This window comes from Trichogramma pretiosum, unplaced genomic scaffold (assembly GCF_000599845.2).
Source record: "Trichogramma pretiosum strain Unisexual culture from Peru unplaced genomic scaffold, Tpre_2.0 scaffold55, whole genome shotgun sequence".
Lineage (NCBI taxonomy): Eukaryota > Metazoa > Arthropoda > Insecta > Hymenoptera > Trichogrammatidae > Trichogramma > Trichogramma pretiosum.
The window spans coordinates 1,041,958-1,058,912 of record NW_019641617.1 but is presented as its reverse complement, the minus strand read 5'-3'; the positions used below and the strand labels follow the sequence as shown (position 1 = coordinate 1,058,912).

Here is a 16,955-nt window from a genome sequence, read left to right as displayed (position 1 = left end):
TTTATTCATAACAGTATTCACTGCGGATCTCGATATTCCTAGGGTATTTACAAACATCGTTTGACACACTTTAATTTTTTCACTATCGTCTAATGGCAGTGTATAGAGGCGATTAGGATTTTTCTCTTTTCCAGCCTGATTAGCCAAAGGATTTTGCCGTTGAACGTATCTTGCAATATAATTATATTTTTTTGATTGATCCGAAAGTGTCCAAAATTCATCAAAAATATTTTGCCTTCGGTTTTCTGAAATTTTTTTGGAACATTTAGATTTACATCCCTCACAAGGCTTTTTCATACGGCGAGCTGGCACAAATTTTGAGGTTTTTAGTGATACATAATCAAGACCCATATTGACTCGGCTCTTGACGATATTTTTCTCCCACAATTCAGGCTTTTTTGCTCGTTTTCGCGTAAGTTCTTCACTGTGAATGTGCTTCCTTTTTTTGTGCGACTCTTGTAATACATCTGACGAGCTATCATCTTCGATATTGGATACAACCGAGATTTGGGGAGGAAAATCTGTTTGGGAATTACTGCCGCTATCATCGTCTGAAGACTCGTACACCTCGTCGATTTCGAAATGAACATCGTCACAGTTATCGATCGAATTTGAAAAATTAGTGAAATTCGATGCTTCATCAACGTTTGAAATTTCAAAATTTGATAAATAACTAAGGTTTGATTCATCTTCAAAGTTCAAAAATTCCGTATTTGATAACTCAGTAGGATTTGATTCATTTTCAAAATCAAAAATTTTTGTACCGTTAATAGTTGTGTCTGCCTCTTCACAATTCATATCACTATAAGTAAGTATATTTTCCAGTGCATCAAATGATTTTGTATTGGTAACGGTTTCAATTTGGAATTCGAATGGAGTTGAACCTTCTCGATAATACGGAACATGGGTAGAATTCAATGTAACGGCGTTTGTCATTTGAAAATATGTTTTTTCATCTTCAATATTAACATCCATGATGAACTGTAAAATTTTAAATTGCTAAATCAGAACTTGGTACACACATTAATTTTTATAAAATTGCCGTATCTATGTACCATTTACTGTGTCTGTCTATATTCATGAATGTTTCGATTGAATAACAAAATATAGAGGTGAAAATATATACTATTAATAAAAATCAACATAAAAATTTCTTTGAATAAGTAAAATTGTACTCGTCTACTCTGTTCAAATTCTCGTTAATACGAAATAGTTATAAAAAGTTATATGTTCATGAAAAATACAAACACATTAACAAGTGCAATAACCCAATTATAGCATTGAAATACTCACTTCGAAATATTGACTGCGCAAGAATATTATTTATACGTCTTTCTTTAATAAAATTCTGGACGTGAACGAATTGTTTTATCCAATTTTTTTGTTTCTATTTGCAAATCACTACACAACGTTAAAAGTTTTAGATTAATGTCACGGACGTCCTCCCGCGGCAACTTCGTTTTTATAACTGGTTGAAACACTTTTAGCAGAATATCATTCAAATTGTTCGAAAAAAGTTCGTTAATGCATAAGTTTAAACATTTCGAGAACGGTTGTGACATTGAAACCGCGTTATTGACGGTCCAAATTTGAGCATTTGAAAAATCGAATGAAATTGAATTAGATAAAATAATTATTACAAAACATTGTCATAATATCAACCAATGGTTTGAAAAAAATGTATTTAACTTTTAATAATGATTTATTGTCCAGACAACAGTAATTCTATAAAATATATTAACATAAATGGTATAAGTTTGACAAAAGATAAAATCAAAGTATTAGCGTTTCTTCTTATAATAACAGAATATTTGATTTGTTCAGGTTCATATTGTTTCAAGCTACACAACTTAATACATTTGTAGTGATAGCAGCAGTAACTATATTGTAACGATAGTAGCAGCAGCAGTAGCAGCAGCAGCAGCAGCAGCAGTAGCAGCAGCAGCAGTATTACAATATACAATAAAAGTACAACTTTTTATTTTTCAAGCATTAGTGAATGTATCTTTTATAACTAACTCTATTCAATAAATTATAATTTCAATAACTTGTATGAGATTTTTAATATATTAAAAGATATCAATGCAAGTAAACATAACCGCAGAATACACGATCGTACACGGCTTCGAGGTAGCATCGCGCAGAGCGCGGCCCCGAACTAGCATCTTGCAGAACGCGGCCACGAACTAGCATCTTGCAGAACGCGGCCACGAACTAGCATCTTGCCGAACGCAGCGCCGAAGTAGCAGCTTGCCGAACGCAGCGCCGAAGTAGCAGCTTGCCGAATGCGGCGCCGAACTAGCAGCTTGCCGAACGGCGCGCTGAAGTAGCATCTTGCTGCTAGGAGCCATCGAAATAAGACACGAAAGCCCATTTACATTCACAGATATATATTGTATGCTGCATTACCGATACATCGATATACTTCAATTATAGACTGCTTTGATGCTTTAATGAAGCTATTGTTTGCCTTGAATGAGAGAAGAAAAGAGAGAAAAAAGAGCCCTCCCGGCCAAGTGTTTACGGATGAAAAGCTCGGACCCTTGCACTAGCACAGGGAAAGAGAGAAAAAGTAAGGGAGTGCGAGAAAGAGAGGGCAAAAAGAAGAGAAAAAGGATGCATTAAAACAAACACTGGCTATCAGGAAATTATTGAAAAATATCGCAAGCGGAAGGAACTTATGCAATAACTAAACTCTATACGCATTTTGTTCATTATCACAGTTGCTTCATTGCAAAAAGAACGATACCTGCAATAGCGATAAATTCTCGGGCGATCCCGAGCGATCCCTTTGAAATCTCATAAATTCTCTGGGAGTGCAGATAGAGAGCGTTACAATAATTAAATTCTAATCACGTACGTAAAGTTCGAACTTCCTGCGCGGAGCTTCGACCCTTTTTTCATATCGCGGTGATTCGAGAAAAAATACTGTTCTCTCGAAGTGATCCTCTCGGCATCTAAATCTCGTTTTCTTCGAGTTCGAGTTTTCATACGGATTCTTTATATTCGTCTCCTTACACCCGACAACTTGGGGAGTGTGAATGTATATACCAAGTATAATCTTAAGTTTCGAAAGATGACTTGACTTAATTAAAAGACAGGAATATAACGTGCGAGTGAATGGCGTATGTAAGTGAATATATCTGTGCGGAGCAGTGCAGCGGTAGTAAATTTAACCTAGATGTGCACGTGCTAAATGGTAGAACAAGAAAGAGAGCCGTAGTGAATAGATGCACCTGTGCGCGCTACTACTGTTGCGAGCTTAAAAGCTGCCACACTGCTGCGGTGCTATATACGTATACCTATATATGCGTGCGCGTCGTCCTAGTAAGATTCTAAAAAGAAAAAGCTACTGAGCCTCGTTATAGTGTATATGTGTAGATGCACACGTACACACATATAAATGTATACAATACGCCCACACGTTTATTGAAAAGTCAATGAAAATTGCTCTCTTGGCTCGTTTTTATGAATGCTGCTGCGCAACGCCTCAAGAGTTCGCTTTATGTTGTAGTCTACTATAATGATGTCAAAAATGCCGAAATAATCAGAGCTTTTTATTAAATTTTGCGTCTCTCTCTCGCACATTATTCCATTATTATTAGCTTTTCAGCTCATTAAAGCGTGTTCGTGGTTGTGCAAGAGATGCAGCTCCATGATAAAGAACGCTGAGAACGGAAATTATAAAAATTTGGAAGGTTGGCCCCAACTCTTTATTGCAGTTGATGTTTTTGTGGCGTTGTAAAAGTGTGTTTATACGTATATATATAACACGTAGCCGATTACGAGTCAAAAGTTTTACGGGTACATAGAAACACACAGCGCGAGACTTGCAGTGCAGTGAGTAAAGTTATATACACACGCACACCCGCACACATACATATATAAAAGCACACGAGCTTGCGCGTCTGTACGTATGTATATGGGCTATTCCACAACAGGTGTTGCAAGCCCAAAAAATGAAGTTGAAAGTAACCATTTACTCTTCAAGAACACAATGAACAATGAAAATCCTGAAGGGCACAGCCCCCTAGGTCCAACCCTTATGGATCTACAGGGGCTCAAAGTTGGATTTTCATGGTATGAGGATATTCTGCTTCTTACTCTGCTTTTCTGGGGGGACATAAGAAAAAATTTTTAAACCATGTTTTTTCATGTAAAATTTGATGTAGAATTCAAATCTGTACTCAGATGAGACATTAATAACCTCAAAACCCCTTGAAATAGAAAGTATGGTGTAATAGGACATAAATGTCAAAAAAAAAATATGTTCGTATACCTCAAATCAGCCCATATTGTAATATGTTCATCGATACACCAAAATACAACTTCTGATAAAGTTTGGTAACTGAGTCTCCATTACAGACAATTTGGTAGCTAGCGAAGAGGCAAAAAACATGGAAAATGAGGAAAAAACCATGTTTTTTGGGCTTTCAAAAGCTACATAATGATCTGTAATGGAGACTCAGTTACCAAACTTTATCAGAAGTTGTATTTTGGTGTATCGATGAACATATTACAATATGGGCTGATTTGAGGTATACGAACATATTTTTTTTTTGACATTTATGTCCTATTACACCATACTTTCTATTTCAAGGGGTTTTGAGGTTATTAATGTCTCATCTGAGTACAGATTTGAATTCTACATCAAATTTTACATGAAAAAACATGGTTTAAAAATTTTTTCTTATGTCCCCCCAGAAAAGCAGAGTAAGAAGCAGAATATCCTCATACCATGAAAATCCAACTTTGAGCCCCTGTAGATCCATAAGGGTTGGACCTAGGGGGCTGTGCCCTTCAGGATTTTCATTGTTCATTGTGTTCTTGAAGAGTAAATGGTTACTTTCAACTTCATTTTTTGGGCCTGCAACACCTGTTGTGGAATAGCCCATATATATGTACGGGATGTACTCGTATATACACACATTCGCTGTATACCCGTGAGAGCTTATACTGCTGCCACTTTACACGACTACGGGGGGTGCATGTGTACTTGTGTATGTTCTGTAAGGGACAAAGCAAGTGTTAACAACAGTTTCGTCGTAAAAGTTAAGGAGTGAGAAGGAGTGAGCGAGTGCACAAGAGGAAGCAAGTGCAACGTACACACACACCCATACACCTGACGAAAAGAAATCGGCGAGAAGTCGCTTTTCTTAAAACTCGCTCGAGCTTGCAGCGTTATTTGTTGAGCGCCAGTGATTATTTACAGTTTGCAGCTGATCTATTCTCCAGCAAGGGTATAAAGTAAATTAAACTTGGTCATCGGAGCTAACTTCTTATTATAATCTATTTCCAAGCTTTTGGTGAAAAAAAAAACAAGCGACCACTGTGTTAGACTCATTCAATTACGAGCACAGTCGTGCGTTAGTGCCTATAGCTGTGTGGGTGTGTGTGGGCAAAGGAACAGCTTTGTACGTATCTACGAGGAAGTCATTAAACCGCGGGCGTTTGACGTAGAGCTCCTGTGTTTATAGAGAGTTAGATATATCTATATAATGTTCGGGGGAGTGGCGCACAAGAGACAAAAGCTCACCTGTGCAGTGTCAGCTGCAGCAGCTACTCACGTTTTCGTTAACCTGCCCCCCGATATATATAAAATGTGCAAATGTATAAACAGCCTCACGTACGAACTTACCGTATACACACACACACACACACACACACACACACACGCACACTGCCATACTCGGCGTATGTATTTACATCAAAATCCCTCCGGGCGCATAGAAGATGTATTAGTTGTGTACGAGTGTGTTGACGTATTTGACTGGCACGCGCAAGACGTCTGTTTAGAGGAAACTGTTGTACGTAGTTGCCGTCGCTGCTGCCACTGTTGTTGTTGTTGTTGTTGTTGTTGTTGTTGTCGGTGTTGTTGTTGTTGTCGGTGTTGTTGTTGTTATTGCTGCCGCCACCCGTTGTTGGATGCGAGACTAAATAGGAGAGGAGTAAAAGGACTTTGAAAGCTACGCTTCGATGTACACGTAATTAAACATGTTTGTGTATATTTGCTCGACCGATTACGCATATACAGATACACCCATAGAGAGGGAGAGAGTCAGGCACGTGCATGTTTGATGGCATTACTCGCTGAGTTGGCTGCTGCGACGTCAAATTAATATGTCACGACGAGTGATTGAGTGCAGACGTATCAATACATCTGAACATATTTTTTTTCTCGACGCTAAAAAATAAAAAACTTTTTATGTCTCTATATAATATTTAATGTCGTAAGCTCGCGCGTACACACGGCCACATATATAGGTACACACATGCACACACGTATATGACGCGAAAAAGAGGAAGAGAGAAAAAGAGAGAGAGGTTAAAAACATGGAGCAGCAGCACGCGATAAGCAAGTCGGTCGATTGCATTACTTGGCTTTTCAGCGTTATGTGTGGCTTCTCTGCAAGCGTGATCTATATTTCAGGCTTAAGATGTCGTTAACTTTTTAATTCCCTGTCGCGAGCGAGTACTTCATATACGTTTCTATGTATGTATGTACGTATGTATGTAATATGAACGTTATACACTGGCATCTGTCTTGCTTATTCAGAAATGTATATAATTATGGTCATTCGTGCAAGCTCGAGTCTATGGACACACACTAGCGGTATAACAAACTCATTAAGTGAAGCACAGTAGCAACGCATATTATTATCATTATTATTATTATTTCGTTGAAATTATATTTGCTTCATGAGAGAGTCAGCTCATGTTCTTGCTGCTTACTTGCCGCAAGCTCTCTCTCTCTCTCTCTCTCTCGCTGGCTCTACAAATGTGTATAACGTACAAGGGCCAAGCTTTGCTCTCTCTCTCTCTCTCTCTCTCTCTCAGAAAGCTCACTGCTCTATGGGTGTCTCTCTGTGTTACTGCATGATACACACATGCACTTTCCATCGTTTGCTGCCGCTGCTGTTGCGCTGCCGCCAGTACTGCAGTTGCTGTTAATTCGACGCCGCGGGGGGTCTTTGGCACAATGCACCCATAGCACACATATATTCCACCACCATCGCATAAATTTGAGAGACAGAGAACTTGCAGCAGTATACTACTACTACTACTAATACCAATGCCACTGCTACCGCTACTACTGCTGTTGTTGACGTTGCTGTGTACACAAAACGTATACAGATATACCACATCCCTTATAGCCGATCAATCGCGTCACGTTCTATATGCATGTGAGCTTGCCTGGCTGTATGCGTGTATGTATTGCAACTGTGAAATGTGAGTGGTTCCTTGAGGCATAGCGTCACACACATGAATCCTGATTAGGTCTATATCAGATTATGTACACGTTAAACTCGAGGCTAAAAATCAAAACCTTGAACTAATTTAAAAAGCTTGGATTATGTTGTAAATATCAAACACTGACTTTATTTAATTTTGCAACATCGATAAGTTTAGTGATAGAGTGCTATTGGAGTGCTTGAAATTTAATTATAATGTGTTACAATGTAAGAATATTATTTTACTTTCACAATCTATTCATAGATGTACATTGAGAAAAATTGGAATTAGTATGAATAATTTGTAACGAAAATATATAAGAGGACAGACCACACACACAACAAACATCAATGAATTTCATAGACATTGTACATCGAGCAAATATAATATTCACACGTCACGAAACGTCGATACTCGTTGGAACATTTATTATGCATCTATTATAAGCGCAAATTGGTTTGTGCAAACGTATTGCTTGGCTCTGTGCGCGCACATCGCCAGACACCGATGCTCCCGCGCGCACATGCCCGCGCGAATTTTATCTCTCTTTATTAAATGCGTGCATGCCTCGTATTACCAAGCGTATGATATAATTTATCTTGTAAAAAAGAGAGGAGAGAGAAATAGCGCATCGTTCGTCGAAAAATTACACGAGCAAACGATGCTGATGTATAAATCCGCGCTAATGTTTGGGCGTTAAATTACGCAGCTGTCTGGTTGGTGGCGGGACAAAACGCAGCCCGCGCGGATTGACGCATTTAATTGATATATATCGGGTGTAACACGTCTTAGACTTTCATTCATCTAATATATCCAGGCAAGCAACATCGTCGGAAGCAATAATATGATTTGCTCTTTGTCGGCTGCGCGTGGCAGACAACCGCCTGCTGCTGCTGCGACGGCATCTCGTTATATTATAGGAAAATGAAAATTTCTATTGTATTTACTCAGTTATTTGCCGGGTAAAATGTTCTGTCTCCCGCTTGGCTAGCTGGGACAGAGAACGAGTGAGAGAGAAAGAGAAAAGAGAGTGAGAGAGCAAGAGAGTCGAGCGCGCAGCTTTATTGCACCGAGGATAGTTTGTGAACTCTTATTGCTCTGAAGCATTGTATACATATTAAACGCGTACATAATTAAATGCTACTTGCTGATTCATAGTCCCCCCACACCCTGTGGCACGTATACAAAGTTTGCTCGTACGCAAAAGACGTTGAGCCCTGTAAACTTTGAATCCGAATGATAGCATTAGGCCATTCGTCGGTCGCATTCATCGTGTTTTTGTTCCCATGGCTCAAGAATCCTTTTTTTCTGATCACGCACACGAGCCGTAGGATTATTTCAGTCAGATACAGCTGCAGGTTGTTTTTAAAATCAGCGCTGCATGCGACGGTGTAGTAACGACTGAAAAAAGTCACAACTTTTTATCAAGTGAAATGTTCTTCGAACCAAGTGTGTTCAAAGATTATACTTTTAACGTGCCTATTTTATCGAATGTATCGTACGGCCCTAACAATGGCGACATGTTGTAACGTCGAGGATAATGAACCACCCGATGGAAATCTAATTAAATCGAATTTCATAGAATTTGTTCTATCATTACACATTTCACGCATCAGATTTTTTGACGGAAAAGTATGGCATTGAAAATAACTCGAGCTTTGTACAATCGTAGATTGAACGAAAGATCAGCTGCTACTGCTGCTGCGAGCGCGCGCAACAACGAGCGTAAAAATAAAAGAGCCTTTCTCTCTCTCGCTGCACAAAGAATATAAGAAAAAAGGCTCGAAAAGATGGCGTACAGGACGACGTTGCAATAAAAAGGAGCAAAAAAAGAAAATCGGAACGACCCAATTTCCGAATCAGAGCTCCGTATAACCGTTGAAAATTTCCTCCGAATGCGCAAGAGAGAGAGAGAGAGAGAGAGAGAGTAGTAGACTCGACCTATTGTTGGAACACGATGAATCGTGTGCACACTGCTGTTCTCGCTGCTACTCGCGTGTATACGTGTATAGACTGTACAAAAGTCCTCTTAATCGCGCCCTTTACGCCCCTTCACATTCTCTCTCTCGTACATAACTCTTCCTTTTTTGCTGGTCGTATTTTTCAATCGTTTCCCTCGTTTTGCGTGTTACAGAAACTGGCCACCGGCTGCGTTGCTGCTGACGCTGATACTGATGCTGCTGGACAAAAGCATGGCAGCGCCCGAAGCAGCTCGACACAGATCGGCCGCCGCCACGGGCATCGGAGTGGATGTGCCGGCGCCGGTTCCCATTGGCACGACCGAGACGCTCTTCCAGCACTTCGCCATCGAGCCGATGGACCAGACAGCCGTCATCGGGAGCAAAGTCACGCTGCCCTGTCGAGTAGTCAACCAAAGGGGACCCATACAGTGGACGAAGGATGACTTTGGCTTAGGTTCGGTGAGGAACCTTACGGGCTACGAGAGATACGCCATGATTGGTAGCGACGAAGAGGGTAAGTCGATATTTTTGTCTTTTCAATTTACTAATTATCGCGATAACCAAAATCGTCCCACGTCGCGAGGGCGTGCATTTGTCGAAAATTTAATGTACCGTGTCAGAGTTGTGCAGCCGTTGGCTCGATCAATAGCACAACATGTACTGTTTGAAAAACACCTAAAAAGCCCTACAGCGTACACGCAGACTGTATACAAAGTTCATTGAATACAAATCTGTGAATTAATAAAGTTGAACGTGCAAAATACGGTCAAGCCTTTGACATTCGCAACGGTGCAAACTGGTCTGCATATGTCCGCGATATACTGACTTTCACGAAATTACAATACAATGCCATGAATTTTGTATACGTATGTTTTTTGTAGCAAGTGCACAGAGGCCTACGCACGTGGCATACAAATTTCTAGAGAACTACTTTGTCATTTATTTATGAATACAAGTAAACGATCATTGTGTAACGCTAAAAAAAAAGTAAAAAGAAACGAGGACGACCCATTTTTTAAATATTATCGTTCGCTACATAATGGCGTATCAACGATGTCATGCGGTTCTTTTGCCCTCGCTTTCTTTCATTGGTATTACTATTATATGAAATTGAAAGTACATTAATGCAGTATCGACTTAAAGAGACAGGAGAAAAAAGAGGGAAAGGGAAAAATCTGCGGGATAACTCGCAATATGGTATTAAGATAAATATTACCTTTATTAAGTTCGAGGGTAAGGAGCCACGATAAAAATAGATTTCCAATAACTTTGGTGCTCAGTCACTGGAAAAGAAGAAAGAGAGAGAAAGGGAGAGAGAGGGTAAAAAAGGTCTCCATTCTTTTTTGCCTCCTAACTCGCTCTCTTTCTCTTCATTGCCCGGCGCAGCGCGAGAGTCTTCCGTTGGTAGAACAAACTACATCTGCCCTCACGCCCTATCTCTCTATTTTTCCTCATTTTATTACAAGCGATTCTCACACGTGCTCCAGCCGATTTTCAAGCACGTCACGATCTCGTGTCCGTCCTTTTCTATTATTTCACTTTTATGGCAACTGCTGCAGCGCGGCTACCTATTACTACTGCGCTGCTGCTGCTGCTGCTGCTTTTATATGAATACTTTAATCGACGCGCAGGAGCACGACTTGATTACATAGTATAGTATTACGCGCGCATTGCAGTCTGAGTACTGTGTATACGCTCGACTCGACGGTATATAGGCAAAGTCGAGTTTTAAATTCACGCTGGTGATCATTTCACCTGTCGGTTATGCCGCGCATGTACAGCGCCATATTTGCATTGTGCTGTTACGATAAAATCAAATTTATTATCGACTAATTAACGGGTGGACTGCGCAATTTTTACTTTTTCTTCTTTCGTCTTTCACGCGCTGAATCTATATGTATGTATGCGTTCGCGCATAGACACCCGACGCGATTTTCTCTCTTCCTCTTGGTGCGTACGCAGCGCTTGTCGAAATGAAACTCTTTTATAACGTACCATGCCACGATAAAAAAATAAACCCAACGAAATTACTCGATGAAATAGCGACGGTGAATGAAAAAAAAGGAAAAAAAGGAACGTCATTCGCAGCGAGCGCGCGTAAAAAGTCAATAAACTCGCTGTTGCTGCTGCTGCTACTGCTGCTGCTACTACTGTTACTGTCAAGAAAAAAGTAAAAAGGCCATTCGCATCGAATCAAGTATAAACATTTGAAATCGAGTTTAAATGCGAGTTTGTTGTCGAATTACGCAGCGAGTTAAATTTGAAAAATCTTACAAATATTTCCAATTGTTGAGTATAAGTGCCATTCGAGCTTGTTATGGCTGCCGCACGCGCGAGTATCAAAATTACCTTTGAATATTAAAAAAAAATTGTTTCATCAATTACTGCTATCCGATATGCTGTTGCAGGACGAGCGAATGCAGGTCAACTTGCGCTCGGCATACACGTATGAAATAGAGAGCAACGCTCAATCTATAGTTTGATAAAAATGAATCGATTCAAACGCGTACGCATACACATACATAGCGATGCGCTGTATTTTTGCTCCGACATACATCTATAAGCTCGCACGCGTGAAAATTGTCATCGAAAATGTTTATCGTCGGGGCGCACACACGTACTGCAGTGCACCGAACTGTCAGGCGGCGGCGGTGGCGCGGCGTATTACGTAACTATACCTACGCTCAGAATATACAAACTGCAGGGGAATATAAACGAATTAAGTTATCTCGTTCGTATGCGCTTGCATACATATATATATACGTATATGTATGTGCTGTATATAAAACGTATATACATACATATGCAGTGCAGTGTTCGAAGTGGAAGTTAACGTCACGAGTGTCAGAAGCAATTGGCACCACCCGAAGCTCGCGCAGAACGCGCGCCGCCACCCCCCGCTGTTATATACGCGCTCTCCTTTTCCAAGCGGAAAAAGAAAGACAGTAAGCTCACGCTGGGCAAGCTTTCATCTCTGATTTTAATTCCGGGCGCTTATAAATTATGCTTTACACGTTGGAGAATTGATAGGGTGGCCGCGTGCACGGGCACCTGCAAAAAGCTACTTCTGCGCGCGCGCGTGCGAGCGGCGAGCTCGCCTGCTGCTGATGAACCAACTTCAAACTTGTTTGATGTTGGCGAATTAAATTAATTTTAATTAATGTCGACGTTCGCGCTCCATGAAAGCCAGCTTCGAACTTTTTATTCTGCTCGCTAGAATCGGCGTACAATATATCGACGCGATACGAGCGTACTCTCTGTCGAATAAAAGGATTTACATAAAAAACTCTCGATGCTGAATGAAGTACCGATGGTAATTTATATAATGCGAAACTTTGCAAATTGCTGATTAAGATTGCGTCTTTTGGTACTGCGCGAACGGTTATAATTTTGACTCTGGCAGGGAAATATGCAAAAATTATACCTACGTGATTATTTTCATTATTCGCGCTTATATGCTAATGATGATCAAACAAAAGTGGGTCAAATTCGTATGACTGCTGCACGCGTATACGCGATTTTAGTAGATCAAGATTTGATAAGTTCGAAGAAGTGGTATAAATAATACAAAACGTATCGCATGCGACGTAGCGAACTCCCATATAATCCATACGTATTTCCTCCTAAAAAATAGCAATTTCAAGCTCATGGGTTGCAGCTCTCCCTCTAGCACTTATATTATTATGGCCGTCGCAGCCGGCGATAAATAACATATTGTCAATGTCGCGAAATATATGGCTGCGAGCTGCAGCACATATATATAGTATAAATAATGTCTCGGGCGCGTAAAATGATAGATCATACAATAGATATAATGGGCGACGCGGAAGGAAAGAGATGAAACTAATCCGCGATGAATTACGCGAAATTACGATAAAACCTTTCCGTGTGCTTAGCTCTATAGATTGCCCTACGCTACATTTGACTTCCTGGCGCGTTACGTACAGCAGAAATCATTCAAGAAGCAGCAGTGAGACGTCTTTTCAAAGCGATACGACAGAGCTTCGCAATTGTTAGAAAAAAAGGGTCAAATGAAATCTTCTGTGAAAGAAGTAGTGAAGGACTGCAGTCGGTCCATGTACACCTTTGCGACGTTTAGATTGGTCGTTAAGAGTAATTGGAGTCAAGGTGTACGGTGTCGACGAGACTGCGAGTCCAGATTTTAAGGACGGCAATACCGGGCTACAAAGACGCGATGCTTTTTTCATCTCTATTCAAAAATTTCGTTGAAGACTTCCTGCGCTCTCTACGGCTGATAACGAGCCCTATATCATTTCTATTATACTTTAATCTCGCTCGTTGCTAGGCGAAAAACGATTTAATTAGTATACAATAAGTGAATAAGTTTTACAGCAAGCTTGAAATTAGATAAAATGCGTGCGCAGCGCTACAGCGAATAGGTCTTGCATCGCGCAAAATGTCATTACTAACTTTGCACGCTGGGAACTCTGGGCTGGCGCGCGCGTAAAAGAACCTATTGAAATCGGAGCAGTACATTTCAAGGGAAATAAAACAAAAGATATGATAAAAAAAAATCACAGACTCAGCTCGCGCGTATATATGCACTCGCGCGCGCGCGCTTCGTAGCGTCGAGATAAGGAGATACGAAATGCAATACTCAAAGCAAATTTATTCATCCGCAATGTACACTTTTATCTTTTGTATATTCTCTTTCAGCTTCGCAAGCACCAAGTTGTATGTAGTTTAGCAGGCTCGCATAGTCGCGCAACACACAGACGCGCAGCACAGAGATATCACGCGCAAAACCTCAAAACTTCCCGCGCAAAAAAATGATTATAGACAAGTATCACAGTAAAAAGTTGGATAGTTTCAGTCGACTCGTCAATCGTCCACTTGAACGCGAATCATCACTATTTAACGGTGCGTACATTCGTACACGGGGGACGAGAGGGTGATCTGCACTAAGACTTCGAAGCATCGAAAAAAATATCAGCGAAAACTATTAGAGAAGTAAAGGCAGGTTGCTGCGGGACAACAAAGCCCGGAGCGCGTCCGAAGACTCGGCAATGAAGCATGCAAAACGCGGGGGCCACGAGTGATGCAAGAACCATTTAAATACACGCGCTCGTGCGCGAGCTTTGAGCCTCTCTCCCTCACTCTCTTTCTCTCTCTCTCTCTCTCTCTCTCTCTCTCTCTCTCTCTCTCTCTCTTTGCCTCGTTAATTATTTCACGTAAATTCAGCGAGTTCATTAGTGCGCGTTAGCGACGTTGGCTTCTACCTGGTAAAATTATAAACTGATACAACATTTTCGATCGTACTGCATATACGGGCGGTACGTATACGTACCTACCCACCCACGCCCACATATACTCACACATAGCTGTGATTTATATGTATACCTCGTGCACACGTATTCACGTACACACATACACAGGCGCATGCACGTATAAAGTCTCTAAAGCAGCAGAAGCGATACTAATTTCAACGAAGCGAGTTATGGCCGCTATTACATACCAACGGGGGCCAATTGCGCCAGAGGCCAGAGTAGCAGCAGCAGCAACGCAACAAGAGCGGAAGCTGCTGCTGCTGTGGCCCTAGCTCTTATCGACGCGGTCTCTGATTTACTATGGCAATAAACGGGACTTTAATTACGGCTGCGCAGCGCGCGACGTTTCTCTTATGCTCTCTCCCTGCTTGCTGGCGACCGAGCTTTAAAGCTCTGCTGCGTTTCTGTCCTTTGCACTGCACCCAGGCGCAGGCCTCGAGCCTCTCTCTATATATGCTATGCCGATGCATATTATGGCTCACATACGTAATACCACTATTACGCGTGCCTTGCTGCTTTTTCTTTCTCGCTTTCTGTGTACATTCGAGAGAGCAGAGAGAGAGAGAGAGAAAGCGCGAGAACGAGCAAGAGTATGAAAAAGGTTGTAAAAAAGATCTATGCCCGTACGTGTATATTAGAGGGCCAAGAGAAATTTCTCGCGAAAAACTTGCAGGCGGCGAGATTTCGTAAAGTGCGCAGCTTCGTCTACGTATACGTTCGCTCGCGCGCAATGAATGATTACCTCGATGCAAGACCTTTAAAGCTCCGAGATGGCTCATGAGTATGCCTTGCACAAGTGCACCAGTAACACAGCATGCAGTTGCTGATTTTCGCCGCTTTTCTTTTTACTGCTGCACGGCTAGTAGTCATTGGCGCTCAACGTAAGGCAGCAAAAATTGCACTCGAAATCATCACCGAACTGAGAGAGGCTTAATTTTATAAATTAACGACGAGCACGTCGTTCTAAATTTCGAGAAAAAAAAGTACGCTACAAATATCAGTAGACCGATTTAACCTGCGATAATTTTTCAAAAGTTCAATGTGTCAAACCTTGCGAAAAAGCGTGCAGTATATTGACAGCGTTTCTAGCGACAAAAATTGAAAATAACGAAAAAAGGAAGCTGGACGCGATCAATTTTCAAGCGTGCCGTATCGGAGCCATCATTGTACATCGACAAGCGCATAACTCATAAAAAAATGAAAAAAGAGAGAGAGAGAGAGAGAAAAATCCAAGGCAGCTCGTATCGATTATCGTCCTAAATTTGAACATTAAAAATAATCGCGTTAGAGGCTGCTGCCGAGCGCCCTTATATATGACGAGATCGATTTTCATTGCAACACAACAAAGACGTCATATATACGCGCGAGCGAGAGCATAACTGGAGATCAAATCCCGCAAGAAGAGTCCCCAACGACAACAACGAGCAGAGACAGACAGACCTTTTCATTCGACGTCTAGAATACTGCTCTCTGCTATTATACGCGTTTTGATATTAGCGATATGTCTGGCTTTGCTGCTGCTGGTGCTGTTGCTGTCGTGTCGCTGCTGCTGTGCTTCGGTGAGACATTCACACACACACACACATACACACGTATATAAACGTGAGAGATGTCGAGTAGTGCTCTCGTAATACTCGTATGGTTTGTCCGACTCAGGTGGCGTATACAATGCACGCGGCTACGGTATCGACTCGACAGATATTATGAATACAACACGTTTCGCATGAGACGAGAGAAAACGAGTACAATAAATGGAAAATGATGCGTTATCGATTCGATTTGCCGCTTCTAGTCCGTCGAGTCGCATACGATACACTTGAAAATGGGAAGTTTTAGAAAAAGGAAAAGCTTTATCGGATTAGCGTGGAAATTTTGATGGGCATTTATTGTACGCGACGACTTATGATATTATATATCGACTATATCTACAGTGCATAACGACATCGTTACCTGACTAGACGTCTCTGAAGTTTGGCAGTAGTAGCAGCAGAAGCAGCGACGGCAAATAAAAAAAAGGGGGGGAAAATAAACTCAACAGCTCGCGTCTATAAGCTGTCAGAAGTCGGTAAGACTTCATACGACAAGTATGAGAAGGTCTACGTTGCGTGCTTGTATATATCGCATACACATGCACAAACGCAGCAAACAACCTCGGTCCTATATATATGCGTGTAAACTTTCCTCGTCGAACTTTTTAGTTCGCGGATTATGTGTATACACGGGCGCGCGATAAGTCCGACGTTACACTTGGAAATTCGCGAGCGCATATGTTATACATCATATTGTAGGGGTGAATGACGCTTATATCGCCGAAGCGATATACTGACGCGCTTCCTCGATTTCATCCAAATTCTCTTATATAGTACTTGCATGTGTGTGTGTGTGTGTGTGTGTGTGTACGTGTGCGCGCGAATGTGTGGAGCGACCGAACAGCGAATAAAAAAGTTTGCCCCTCGACTGCAGCCGAGGAATT

At 41.3% G+C, this 16,955-nt stretch overlaps 1 protein-coding gene across 4 annotated transcripts in view; it reads left to right on the top strand.

Moving 5' to 3' along the window:
* LOC106651272 (irregular chiasm C-roughest protein-like) overlaps positions 1-16,955 on the top strand; it is a 105,418-nt gene that overhangs the window by 59,291 nt on the left and 29,172 nt on the right. For all 4 annotated transcript variants that reach the window (XM_023458747.1, XM_023458748.1, XM_023458746.1 and 1 more), the window contains exon 2: positions 9,368-9,708. In XM_023458747.1, the coding sequence (XP_023314515.1) occupies positions 9,368-9,708 (341 nt within the window). The remainder of the gene's footprint in view (positions 1-9,367; positions 9,709-16,955) is intronic.